This window comes from Dryas octopetala, chromosome 9, assembly GCF_963921425.1.
Source record: "Dryas octopetala chromosome 9, drDryOcto1.1, whole genome shotgun sequence".
Taxonomy (NCBI): domain Eukaryota; kingdom Viridiplantae; phylum Streptophyta; class Magnoliopsida; order Rosales; family Rosaceae; genus Dryas; species Dryas octopetala.
The window spans coordinates 14,001,545-14,015,297 of record NC_141374.1 but is presented as its reverse complement, the minus strand read 5'-3'; the positions used below and the strand labels follow the sequence as shown (position 1 = coordinate 14,015,297).

The 13,753-nt window shown below is 37.7% G+C and overlaps 2 protein-coding genes across 3 annotated transcripts; both read left to right on the top strand.

Moving 5' to 3' along the window:
* Positions 1 to 638: 638 nt before the first annotated feature.
* Positions 639 to 6,259, top strand: LOC147274454 (protein BONZAI 1-like). 2 transcript variants are annotated; one of them, XR_015124170.1, is made up of 17 exons: positions 639 to 997; positions 1,376 to 1,423; positions 1,841 to 1,989; positions 2,080 to 2,128; positions 2,538 to 2,594; positions 2,815 to 3,003; positions 3,132 to 3,266; positions 3,667 to 3,728; positions 3,865 to 3,967; positions 4,037 to 4,151; positions 4,422 to 4,498; positions 4,583 to 4,720; positions 4,847 to 5,011; positions 5,208 to 5,321; positions 5,456 to 5,552; positions 5,649 to 5,794; positions 5,906 to 6,259. XR_015124170.1 is itself a non-coding variant. In XM_086256028.1 (16 exons), the coding sequence occupies exons 1-16, from the start codon at positions 848 to 850 to the stop codon at positions 5,741 to 5,743; spliced, it is 1,743 nt and encodes a 580-aa protein (XP_086112154.1). In that variant the 5' UTR covers positions 641 to 847; the 3' UTR covers positions 5,744 to 6,259. The 2 variants fall into 2 exon arrangements, 1 of the variants encoding a protein (XP_086112154.1); XM_086256028.1 differs by having other exon boundaries at positions 641 to 997; positions 5,649 to 6,259.
* Positions 6,260 to 7,829: 1,570 nt separating this feature from the next.
* Positions 7,830 to 9,894, top strand: LOC147274453 (uncharacterized). The gene is made up of 2 exons (XM_086256664.1): positions 7,830 to 8,387; positions 9,032 to 9,894. Exons 1-2 carry the CDS (start codon positions 8,168 to 8,170, stop codon positions 9,682 to 9,684), a joined length of 873 nt encoding a protein of 290 aa, XP_086112790.1. The 5' UTR covers positions 7,830 to 8,167; the 3' UTR covers positions 9,685 to 9,894.
* Positions 9,895 to 13,753: the final 3,859 nt, after the last annotated feature.

Here is a 13,753-nt window from a genome sequence, read left to right as displayed (position 1 = left end):
TTTGTGGACCCGTGTCAGGGAGTAGGTGGACATGTGGCACTCATTTGACGGGAAATGAGCGACACGGGTCCACCTAACCCCTGGCACGGGCCCACAAACTCTCACTCTCTCTATTATTATTAAATTGTGGGCCTGTGTCGCTCATTTGGCGGGAAATGTTTGTTGAGGTAGCACCACGTCGTCAAGTAATCTTGGTCAACCTAAGTCAAGCTGTCATTTAACTGATCTCTCAACGAATCAATGGACATAAATTTATTTTTTAATTTAAATAATAGATCGGGTGTATATTTGAAATATTTTAAAGTTCATAGACCCCGTTAAAATAGCTTATATAGTTATGTGTCTAAATTGAATTTATGGCTAAAAGAAATTAAGATATAATTAATTGTTGAAGACTTGAAGTGTTATTTTAAGTAGACTTCCATTTCTATCAGTCATCAGACTCATCACAAAAACATCAAAAAACAGAAAACGCGGTTTCTTCAACTAAATCTCATCTTCTGGCTTACATTCAACTAATTATCAGTTTGTCACTGACTGAAAATTGTAATTTGCAAAGCAAAACGCGTTTTTCCTTTCTTTTCTCTTTTTAAATTTTAACTGCAGAGGTGGGCCATGCATGAATACCATTAAAAAAAACAGGGAAGGAAGTTAAGCTGGTAGTATAGAGCAAACTAGAGTAGAGATTATAATAAGAGAGTTTGAAACTGACTGTGGACTTGGGGTTTTCAGTTAATTTCGAAATTTGGGTGTCGTTTTTTTATTTTTTATTTTTGTATCAATTCAAAGCTGTCGTTGAGGCTGAGCAGCAGCTTATTCGCAAATTGCAAGAGTTTTTGGGATTGGAATGGGCAACTGCTTCTCGGACGAGGCCGGCGGCAGAGCGGCGGTGGGCGGCACCGCCGCTTCTCACGGCAATCCGTACGACGCACCAAACGACGCCGTCGATCACTTCCTCAGGTCTCGCGGCTACCACGGCCTCTTCTCTCAGATCGAGGTTCCGAACTCACCTTTTCTTCAACTTCATTCTTCAGCAATTACCAATTTTGGATTCATTCAATTTTTTCACTTCAGCTAAATTATTATTGAAATCTTGATGCTCGTTTTAGATCTTTTGTTCGAAAACTTGAATTCATTTGAGCTCTTGACTGTTGCTATAAGCAAATGTAGAAAGCAAGAACTTGAATCAGTGACCCTCTTTTGAAAACTGTTGGTCAAGAATTGGATTCACAATCGAATCATTTGAATGCAATATTCATTTCAAGTTCTGCAGAAGCTACAATTTAATGAATTTTTGTTTTTTTGTTTTTATGGTTTTTTGTTTTTTTGTTTTCGTAACTAATGAATCCGCCATTTCGGCTCAACTCACATGCAGTTATCATTTGCTGCTATAGACTTGCGTGATCGGGACGTGCTCTCCAAGGTTTGTCGCGCTAATGAATAATACAAGGAGTTGTGTTTAACTGTTTATACAACATGCATTATGCTTTAATGAACTGTTGTATTTGCTATTTACTTAATTATATCGTTTTAAGTATTTTCAAAACCTGATGGTAAGATTTGTAACTCTCACACGTTTCTATCCAAGAGATGAATACTTCATTTGACTGGAACTATAGCTATATTCAGGATTAAATTATGGATGCAACAATCCGGAATTATTATTATTTTTTTTCCCATATGAAGACCTTTTATTTGCACTATTTCGTTTTCAAAACCCTGTTTCTTGCGAGATGTTAATGGTAGTTCTTTTGGATGCCATGCTCCATATTTTAGTTGGGTAAATTTTCTTTTGTTTCAGGAATGTCAGTCTGTAATTAATGAATTTTATTTTCTATAGAGTGATCCCATGCTGGTTATCTATACAAAAGGAAGAGATGGAGGACTTGCAGAGCTTGGCCGCACTGAAGTAGTTCTAAATTCATTAAATCCAAAGTGGATCACAAAACATAATATCACTTATCATTTTGAGGTTGTGCAGACTCTGGTGTAAGTTTAAAGCTTTCATCTCTTCTTTAATCCAGAAGATGTGTTTTTGGCTTCACAATTATGTATGATGTGGAATATTTTTCATCACAGGTTTCATGTGTATGATGTTGACACTCAGTTTCACAATGTGGAAGTGAAGGTACAAATTTGTGATATTGTGCCTGCATATAAAATTCTTTCTCTTCCTAAGCTAGTGTTCTTGATCATCCATGTCAACTTAAACTCTCTGTGCAAGACACAACACAAATATGGTTATTTTCTCATTTGGAAAAAAGGCCATATCAAATACAAATTGACTATTTTAGGAAACTTTTCTCATTGCTTTTCTTTTTCCCCGATTCCATTTTTTCTGTACAGTATATGATAGAATGTGTTTTCTCATCATATTTCTAGATGCACATTGTTTTGTTTTGCTCATACTTTTTGGTACACATATTGGTAGCTTCATATTATAATTAATGTATTAATACAAAGATTTGCTTCCTCTCATTACAATTCAATTACTTGCAAGCATAACAGGTTAATAATGGATGGTTTTATTTGTGCAGATGCTTAAGCTAGATGAGCAACAATTTCTTGGCGAGGCAACCTGCGCATTGTCTCAGGTGTGACCTAGTGACCATTCTCTATGTGTGTGTGTGTGTGTGTGTGTGTGTGAGAGAGAGAGAGAGAGCTTGATCTCTCTAATCTGAGAAGTATTTTAGTTCCTATTTCTAGTGTATTTGGTTTCCAAGATACATTAGTGGAGATCATTTATTCTAGGAGGACTATACCTGTAAATCTGGCATCTGATACACCTGTTAATTTGTCTTTCTACCTGTGCAGATAGTTACTAAATCAGACAGGTTATTAACCCTAGATCTTGTATATAGAGAAGGGTCAGGAAGATCAACTCGTCCTCAAAACCGTGGAAAGCTCATTGTGCATGCTGAGGAATCGATTAGCTCAAAGACGACAATAGAGATGATTTTAAGGTGTTCGGATTTGATATACAAGGATCTCTTCTCAAAAAGTGTAGGCGCTTCTTGGTTCTTTTCTTTTCTCTTTGGTTATCTATTTTTAGGAGCATTACTAGTTATATGCATGCTTGGCCAGATGGAAAATGGTTTATGTTTTGGCACATGTTCTGATTTGTCCTTCAGGACCCCTTTTTGGTAATATCAAAAGTTGTGGAAGGTGGGATCACAATTCCAGTCTGCAAAACAGAAGTCATAAAGAACGATCTCAAGCCCACATGGAAGCCAGTATATTTGAATATTCAACAAGTTGGAAGCAAGGTATAAACAAGTTTCTTCGGTGCTAGAATATGCATCAATTAGTGGAAATCGAGTTGGCTGGGTCTCTGTATGCCTTGTTTGTTTGGTTACCATGGAAAGCCCAAGTATTTGGTTGCTTAATTAAGTCCATGGCTGTAGTTTTCCCTTTTTTCTTGCTAAATTGAGAAAGTTAACTGAATTTGTCCTCATGTGGTTGCTGTCACTATAAAAAATGTGCTGACATTCAGAGTTTCCTCTTAATAATCATGTGGTCAAATATTGTAGATTCTTTTACTAAAGATTAATGTGGGTGTTTGCTGGCCATGCTTCTTCATCTGTTCATTGATAGCTTGATCATGTTGTGTTTTTCCATCTGTTTATTAATAGCTTTCTCATATTAATTTTTCTAATTAATCTGCAGGACAGCCCATTAATACTGGAGTGTTTTAACTTCAATAACAATGGCAAACATGATTTGATTGGGTAAATAAATTTTTTTTTCTTCCATCTTGTTCCCTAATTTCTATGGAGTGGATCAGTGACTATACTTTGGTTTGTTTGTTTGTTATATATATTTTTTTATTATAGCATAACTATGCTTTTGTTGTTGAATAAACAGAAAAGTTCAGACATCCCTGGCAGGCTTGGAAAAGCTTCATGGTAGTGGGCTAGGAGAGAATTTATTTGTACCAACTGCTGTTGGGCATGATTACCACAACAAGGTAATATATTATTAACTTGATTTCAATCGCAATGTCTCTTAATTTACAAGTTCTGTGACTTCAATGCAGACACTAAAGAGCCAACTATTTGTGGACAAGTTTACTGAGAGTGTCCAACACACTTTCCTTGATTACTTGGCTGGTGGCTGTGAATTGAACTTCATGGTGGCTGTTGATTTTACAGGTACTTATCTATGCTAATTTGTGATTGTCATTAGAGTATGTTGAGCCTTGCAAATAATTTCTGGAAGCACAGTAGCATGGCTGCAAAGTTGTCTGCTATAGGAAAAGTGTAACTGTATTATACTTGTGCTGTAGTCATTGTTATTTCTAGCTTACTACATTTGTACTTTGCTTTTAGTTTCACTCATATAAATGTAAAATTGTTCAGAACGAATCATGTAACATGTGTTTTTATGTCTTATCAATTTCATTCATATTCCTTGATCATCAGCTTCAAATGGAAATCCTCGCCTGCCTGATTCTTTGCATTATATAGATCCTTCAGGACGGCCAAATGCATACCAGAGAGTGAGAATTAGGTCCCTTATATTATAAAATTTTACAAAGTAGTCCTTTCTCTGGACCCATATGATTGTGACATTCCTTTTCCAGGCGATCTTGGAGGTTGTGGAGGTGTTGCAGTTTTATGATTCAGACAAGCGCTTTCCTGCCTGGGGATTTGGAGCTCGACCAATTGATGGTCCAGTTTCTCATTGTTTCAACTTGAATGGGAGTGGTCATTACTGTGAGGTAAAATAGTTTAAGACCCGGACTTGCTTTTGTTACCTTAAATTTTGTAGATTTTTTCTCCACATTAAGGATTATGTAAGTCTTCCAGCCAAAAAAATAAGGATTATGTAAGTCTACTTCTTTCAGGTTGAAGGACTCCAAGGAATTATGATGGCATATACAAGTGCCCTCCTCAATGTTTCTCTTGCAGGACCAACTCTTTTTGGACCTGTAATTAGCAATGCTGCATTAATTGCTAGCCAGTCTCTTGCAAATGGTGGACGAAAATACTTCGTCTTGTTAATAATCACGGTAAGCATAATGGGGTTGGATGTATTGTCCTATGCATCTCTGAAGTTCTTTCAGCTGATCATGACTGTACTTTGGTAATCCTTTAACTCTTTTAGTACTTGTATATAATATCACCGAGGTTCTTTTAGTTTACTCCAACTTTTCCCAATTTCTTGAGTTCAAACCACAGCTTTGTCCTAAAATTATACTGCTGTAGGATGGGGTAGTGACAGATCTCCAAGAAACCAAAGATGCCCTTGTGAAAGCGTCTGACCTGCCATTGTCAATCCTCATTGTTGGAGTAGGAGGAGCTGACTTCAAAGAAATGGAGGTATCTATTCACTTGTGTTTGTAATGCTGAAACTGTCTTACATTATGGTACTGATTGTTTGGACTGTGTAGTCGATACTCGAGTAGAAGCCTGAATGCTACATGACTAATTATCTCCACTTGTTTGTCGTAAAGATTTTGGATGCTGACAAGAGTGAGAGGCTTGAAAGCTCGAGTGGACGTGTTGCTTCACGTGATATAGTCCAGTTTGTTCCATTCCGAGATGTACAAAGTAAGTCTTGTTATGTCATATATCTGGCAAACCAACTCTGGGTAGTAGTTTTAGCAATTCATTCTAGGTGGGCAGTAACTTTCCTTTGACTTACAGGTGGAGAGATTTCCGTTGTTCAGGCACTTCTAGCAGAACTCCCATCTCAATTTCTGACTTACATGCGATCCAGAGATGTTAAACCAAATTTGTGATCATGTAAAGAACAACTGTACATATGCAACTTGATCCTCGTTCAGTATGAGGTTGATTTCTTTTCTCTTTTTCCTTTTTTGGCTGCATGGCAATCCTAATGTGATTTTATCACAAAGAAAATTTAAGGTCGCATCATCACGTTCGAGTTGGGATGGCTGCAGCTGCACAGTCCTTTGTGGCCTTCATGAGATTGCCAACTTCAGTGGACACAGTTTTTCTTTACCGAGCTCGGCTTCTACAATTAGAGGCTCTGAACATCAAGGCAGGGTTATGGGCCTATGGCTTTAGGCACCGGCCCACGGGTTCTCTTTCATAGTCAACAATTGGAAAAAGATGTGAAGTTTCATCTTTTTGAATGGTAGTTTCATCAAGGGTTCAAAATGTTTCATAAATCTTTTTCTCGGTGTTTCGCTTTCCAAATTTTATTCGACCTGTTGCATATTATATGTTTCATTATACTACGTTATTCATAACTAAAGATAATTGAAAATGCTAAAAGGATCATATTTTCTGTAGATGATTATGTGATGTAGATACTGTACAAACACATTTTGAATTCTTATATACGAATAATGTTAGGGAAATTAATACCACCAACCCTCCACCATCAGACCCATTTGCAACCAAGTTTCAAACCAAAATTGTAAGTTGTAGAGTATCATTCATTTACTTTAAAAACCACAACAAGTCTGTAACAAATTGAACAAGGACATGGTCCAAGGTTCTCCTCTCCTTCTGCTCTTATTCTCAACTTCTTTCATTTGATTTTGAACTCTCCACAAGGACCACAAATCCTTGAATCCAAAATCAAATTTCCTGTGCGCAAGTTTACCATTTGCTTCGACATTGAAATCTCAAAATAAGAAATAAAAAAGTTTAGGCTTTTATTTACTATGGTGTGGTGACTGTGGTCCCTATAGGAGAAAGCAAAAAAAAAGGGAACAATATATGATGAACCATTTTTTTGCAAAAGGGTCTGGTGCATGGAGGTGGACTGGTGTCTGGTGATGATAAAAGTTGGGTTACAGTGGAAGGAGGTGGTGGACTTTAGAGGTGTGGATCGGAGGAGTAGGTGGTGGTGCAAATAGGTTTGTGGTGGCAGTGGTGGGATATATGAAAGATGAAGCGACAAAAATTAAAGTTGGTATTTTATTTTTAGAGTTAATTAACCGCCTTAATTTTCTGGTAAGTTCGTGTACATGTGTCATAAAAATAGGTAAATGACTTAAATGAGACAGACATTTTAGTGACAGAGGATTTGGACTCAAATAATCTTTCTAAACATGAAAAAATGTGAGGTACGAGATAATTGAGTCATGGATCGAATTGGTTATCTACAGTCTTAAATATAAAAGGACCAATTAGTGACTTACTTAGTGGCTGAGTGGCTGTCCTGACCACAAGGGCATGAAAACTTAATTCAGGACCAACCTCGACCTGGACCATATTAGACTTTAATGCAGCAGTACTTTCGGCAACTATATATAATCAACGTATTACTAATTAAGAATCTAAGATGCTACCAATTAATTACCATGGAGTTAGCTAGGCTGCTCCTAATTAACTCATCAATTCAATTAATTGAAGGGTTATTCTATGATACATGATTTTTTTTTTTGGCACAGATAATACATGAATTTTTATCTCCCTCTATTTGTATATATCATGTTTTTCCATGCATGCATGGCAGCATGTCATATATGCAATTAATTCATTTATTTTCTACGTTATAATCTAAATTAAGTACTTGCAGTTAGAATCTCTACCTTCTATTCACTTCTCACTTCTCATGATGAGCACATTAATTGTGACATGAATATCGAGTATACTGTATATATGTCAAAGGAAAAACAATTCAATTGGGTAAAAATAATCTATAATTAATTTGCAATTAAAAAATAAAAGAAGTGATAAACTATGCGCAGTCATTGGTCACAAAAGTAAACACATGCACCTAGTTCAAAAGAAATAAAAAGAAGAAAAAGAAGGCCTCAAAGTTGGACCATATACTTTTTTTTCCCGGCCTCGACTCTCAAATTAATTTCACACCACCAAGGACAAATACATATATATATCACTGTACTATCAAACCCTATCTCTCTCTTCTCTCCTCCTCTTGGTTATTGTCCTCTCATCTCTTTGTCTCTGAATCTTCTTGACCTTGATCGATCATGTTATATTAATTTCTTGTTGATCATGATCTTATTGCATACATGAGTGCAACAAGTTGTTAAGATAGAATTAATTTCTAGCTAGTTGGTAAGAATATTGATTGTGTTATCTGTTGGCTTGATGATTTAACAAAACCACTACCAAGGTATCAATAACAAGGTCATAAAGTGGATCGAAAACATGGGAAGAGGCCCTTTCCTTGTGATGAATCGGAGGCGAAAGAGGAGGATCAGGATCATGATGATCATCAAATGATCTTCCCACCACCCTACTTTTTCTCACCAGCTCAATCTCAACAAGAGATGTCTGCCATGGTGTCTGCTCTATCTCAAGTTATTGGAAGCACTGACCAAAACGTCCCACTTGATCATCATCATCATCAAGTCCCCCCCAACAACCCACTGGTCATAACCCCGCAGTCCTCCACTGACATGGAACTTGACCAATCTCATCAACAGCCTCAAGATCAAGGTTAACTTTATGTACCATTAACCTTAAAATACAAGCACCTAAATTTCAGATCGATCGATCGCCTTTTTAATTATTTAGTTGAACCGTGATTATTATATATATATATATATATATATATGCAGTACCTATAATTGATCTAGCTAGGTCTGCTGTGTAGATTTAGAACTCATATGGATATATATGCACTTTAATAATGCTTGCAAGTAATATATGCTTTTTCATATATACATGTTAAACTTAATTATAATATGCAACTGATGTTTCTAATTAGTTTATCAATGTTTGTAACTGCAAAGCAACAACATGCTTTTGGCGTTGTGTAGAAAAGCCAATCCCGATCAATCAATACTCTCATCTCTCTCAATATATAGGTAGGTGCCCTAAACATAAGATTTCCGGCCGCTTAGGATGGAATTATTAATTGTTTATCGTATAGTCTAATATATTATATTATTGAAATATACATCAACCAAACTAGAATATTAATTAAGTGAAATCTTATCTGATTGTATGATGCATATTCTATTTGTAATAGCACTCTAATCAAATATTTGAATGTGTGATCGGCTATGTATTTTTACACTTTATTTTTTTTTTTCCTAGAAATGAACATATAGAAGATATATTGATGCATGTGTACGTAGGGAATGTTGTGAGGAGAAGACACTATAGAGGAGTGAGGCAGAGACCATGGGGAAAATGGGCGGCCGAGATTCGTGATCCAAAGAAAGCAGCCCGAGTGTGGCTTGGCACTTTCGAAACGGCGGAGGCAGCAGCACTTGCTTACGACGAAGCAGCTTTGAGGTTCAAAGGAAGCAAAGCCAAGCTCAACTTCCCGGAAAGAGTTCAACAAGGCACAACTACATTAATTGATCAATTTGGCAACCATAATTACCTCACAATAACTACTACTCAACAAGACCAGGTTGCTGTCCCCAGTAGTACTACTCCTCCTGCTCATCAGCCTTATCAGCCTCTTCCTGATCATCATCATCAATATCAACCGCCGGCATACCCCAATATTAATGTCACTGACCAATATTCACAATATTTTCGGGGTCCTAACGATGGCATAAATTACGATGCACCTGCAAATCTTTATAATCAGAGAGACCAAATATTTGTTTCCCAGACTTTATCATCATCATCATCAACTTTCCATGTACCATCTCAAGTACAAGAAGAAGATCAGAAACAGCCCTTAAGCAGCTTTTCTATGCCGCGGTTTGGTTCTTCTACTTCTTCGAGTACTTCAAATCCTCCTAAGAATAGGAAACACTCGGACAGCAGTCATTAATATTCCAGCGGAGAATGAATATTAAAAAACTGATCCTGATCGAATTGGAGTACTACTCATTATAATTATATATGTTATGTACTACTCCAATTACTGTTTCCCTTTTCCTGTATTTCTTTTCTTTGTTTTGCGTTTCTTGAATTAGACCCTTAATTAATTTGTTGTTGTTATCAAATCAAGTTTGTTAAACTTAAGAGTAATAAGAATTATTCCTAGAAAATTATCCAAGCAGCTTCTGCCTATAAGAGGCTAAGATATTATAAGTACATACTAGCCAGGCCGGCCAGTTTGATCCACTTATTTACAGATAGGTATAATAGAACAAAATCTCAAATTCTTTTTTTTTTTTTTGGCCGGGAAACAAAATCTCAAATTCAAACTTGGTATAATATCAATATATATGCATATATGCCTCATGACATGACTCATATGGTCATTGAATTCGGATGTAGCCTGTAAATGACACATTTGCTAGTCAGCCTAACAGCCCAATTATTTAACTACATGATTATATATAGTTTCAGAAAGGGTTAATTAATATTGCTGCTGCGACCTACATTAATTGGCACGTTCCATGCATGCTTAATTAAGTTGAGTATACCCCCTAAAACAGCAGGCTGCATGTATCAAACTACTTTACCCGGTGGCCTGGATATATATAATTTAATTATTATATATATGGTTAAATATTGTCACACGGTTTCATTGATTTAAACAATAAAAAGAAACACCGGATCGATGAGAAGACCTGGAACACGTACGTACACTTTATCTCTATATATATATATATGTTGTCTTTAATATATAGTTAATATTCAACTCTTGGACTTAGTCAAGGTTATTATAAACCTTTCAATATTGTCAAAAGAGGCTTTGTTAACGGGTCAGTTTGATTTGGGTGCACAAAAGTGGGGATAGAATGGAAAACGTTATGCAATATAATTGGAGTGCTGCTATTTGCACACTTTTTTTTTTTTTTTTTGCACACACTTTTCTCCTACACATCCCCTATCTTCTCCCAAAATTTAAAATTTCTCTTTAACACACCTCTCCAATTACCCTAATACCTCTATTTTATACATTTCACAAAATTTCTCACAACACATCCCTTCACCCACCACACCCCATCAACCATACCAAAAAAAAAAAAAACACACAGCCCCTCCCCCTCCCTCACCCCTGACCACCTCCCTCCCTTTCTCCTTCCCTCACCGACCACTTCCCTTTCTCTTTCCTCCTCGCAGCACCGACCTCTCTCTCTCTCTCTCCTCCCCGCAGCACCACCCTCCTATCTCTCTCTTCTTCCGCAGCAGCACCACCCTCCGAACACCATTAAAAAAAAAAAAATTTCAGTTCAGCAGGTTCGGCGGACCAGTGCCGAACTGGGCTGTTTCGTTCGGCACTCATCCGCCGAACAATCCTGTTATATTCGGCGGATGACTACCGAACCAAACAGCCCGGTTCGGCACCAGTCTGCCGAACTGAATATTTTTTTTTTTAATGGTGGCTGGTTCTGGGCTTCGAGGTGGAAGACAAGGTGCTGCGGGCGGAGGTGTAGCAGCGTGTGGGCGGCGGCCAAGGTTGACGGTGAAGAAGAAACATGTGGCTGCCAAAGGTTCGGTGGGTGGCTGCCGAAGGAAATCGCCGATTTCGACGAATGGCTGCCGAACGAACCCGCAGGTTTCGGCGGATGACTGCCGAACGGCCTGCGAAGCTCATCCTTTTGGCAGGGACTGCGGCGTGGTCGTGCGAGCTGGGCAGAGCGAGGTCGGGCGTCGGCGGCGTGGTCGGGCGTTGGGGCTGTGCGAGCTTGGCATGGTGGTGGGCGTGGCTATGTGAGCTTGGCATGGTGGTGGGCGCGGGGAGGGTGGTGCAGCAAGGAGGAGAGAGAGAATGAGAGGGTAGTGCAGCAGGGAGGAGAGAGAGATGAGGAGAGAGAGAATGAGAGGGTGGCGCAGGAGGGTGGCGCATGCAGGGGGTGGTGCTGCGCACGGTGGTGGTGCTGCGCCAGTGTGTGCAAAAAGATGGGGTGTGTACGGGGGGGAGATGAGAATGGGGTGTATGGGTGTATGGGTGAGGGGAGGGCCAAAGTGGTCTTTTTCTTTGAGTGTTTTTTTTTTTTTTTCAGATGGGGTGTGCAAAAAGAAAAAAGATGGTGTGCAAACAGCAGCCCTCTATAATTGTGGCAAAAGACCCACGTACCCCCAAAGAAAAGTTACATTAAAGAAGACTAAACACCTCCTTATTAAGTGGAAAGCAACCTAGCCTTGCAAATTCATTAACTTTGATAATCATGGGTCCATGAATATGATATTGAATGGAACCATCGGAGCGAGTTGTGAGTACCTCATTCAACTTGCATTAAGTTGATTATATATGCTTTTGACGATGGATTTACCCACAAGCTGAAGGAGTCAAAACAACTGAAGGTATACCCATCATTGATATCATAATCAAAATGCGATGGTTACCTATGAATATAAAGTCAAAGAAATACTAGGAGATCGACCTCAGTGGCAGTGGCGGTGGTGGTGGTGGTTACAATAGTCAGTTGGGACCGGTTTGGCTCAAGTGGCAAGAGCTAGCTAGCAAGCTGCTGAGGTAGGTAGAGTGGTAGAGTTTAATTGGGTAGCTTCTAGACGTAGTCCTATATTATCTAATTAATACCCACCATGCTGTAGCAGTACTGACTTTGTCCTTAATTAATAGCTTATGACTTCAATTGCCGTGTGAGCTGCGTTAACGTTGCATGCACGAGTGGTATATACGTACGTAATACTAGTCTAGCTCTGTAATAGGAGAGATCCGCTAGCTCGTCAATTGACTCACAGTGGTCCCACTCACTTTGCTCCATCCATCTAGGTCAGACTCAGACCCATATTTTGTATCATCTCACTTCTTTTAGAGACTTTGTCTCACATCTAGCCACTTGATATATCCACTTTTCGACCTTTGGATAGGTTTTACTTAAGGTGCATAGGATAGAATTGGATAAAATAAATAACTAAATTCATGTGTATTCAAAAAAGAAATTTCTAACTTGAAAGAATAAGGTGTATTAAGATGGACTAATCATAAGGAAGACTTATCCCTTCTAATCCCGCCAAAAATAATGGGATTAAATAAGAATAATGCTATACTTACCACATTTCTTATACCACATTCTTATACCATCTCACGTGTCATTACTTTATTGGACAGAGTTTTTCTTTTTCATTTTGGGTTTTTATTTTTATTTTTTAGTATCCAATATATGAATGCCATGTAAGTTGCCACATAAGGTGGTATAAAATTATGGTATAAAAATGTGGTATATCTAGCACTACTGATTAAATAATTAATCTTCTTTTCATCTTCTTTCTTTAAGTTAATTAGAAGACACATTTCATGTCTTTCTTAAATACACATGAATTTAGCTATTTATCCTATCCAATTATATCTTATATATATGCACCAAACCAAACGAGACCTAAATGTATATATGACATTAATTATCTGTATCATAAAATTCTAGGCATAATATATAATCTGTCAAGATAGTATAAGTAACACTATTCAATTAATTAATTAATCGATAATTAATTTTTGAATTTTTGTATTATTTGCTGCTTGGGCGGCTCCTTTAGAGTTTGGATGACTTGATCGATCGATCTGTCGGTTCCATTTGTCAACCTTTACGGCTATTCCTATATATTCCTCTCTTTTTTGTTTGGGTCTGATTTACGGCTATTCCTTACTTAGCTAGCTATATATACTCCCGTCCCATTTCCCACCTCAACTCGATCGCTAACCTCTCAATGCTTAATTACTTCTAATATTAATCATCAAGTTAATTAGTCCCGAAGAGCTACTTCTGACTACAGAGAATTTGTGTCTTTACAAATATATACTCATGAACAAGACATGCATCTGGTGATCGGTTTTATAATATTTTTTGGTGCGTGTGTGAGCCCCAAATGAGAGTGAAACCAAATCCCAGTATAAATTCCTTCTAGTTTTTCAGAATATATATAACCCATGCATAAAACATGCATGACCTATATATTATGGCTAAAATGAAGTATACCAA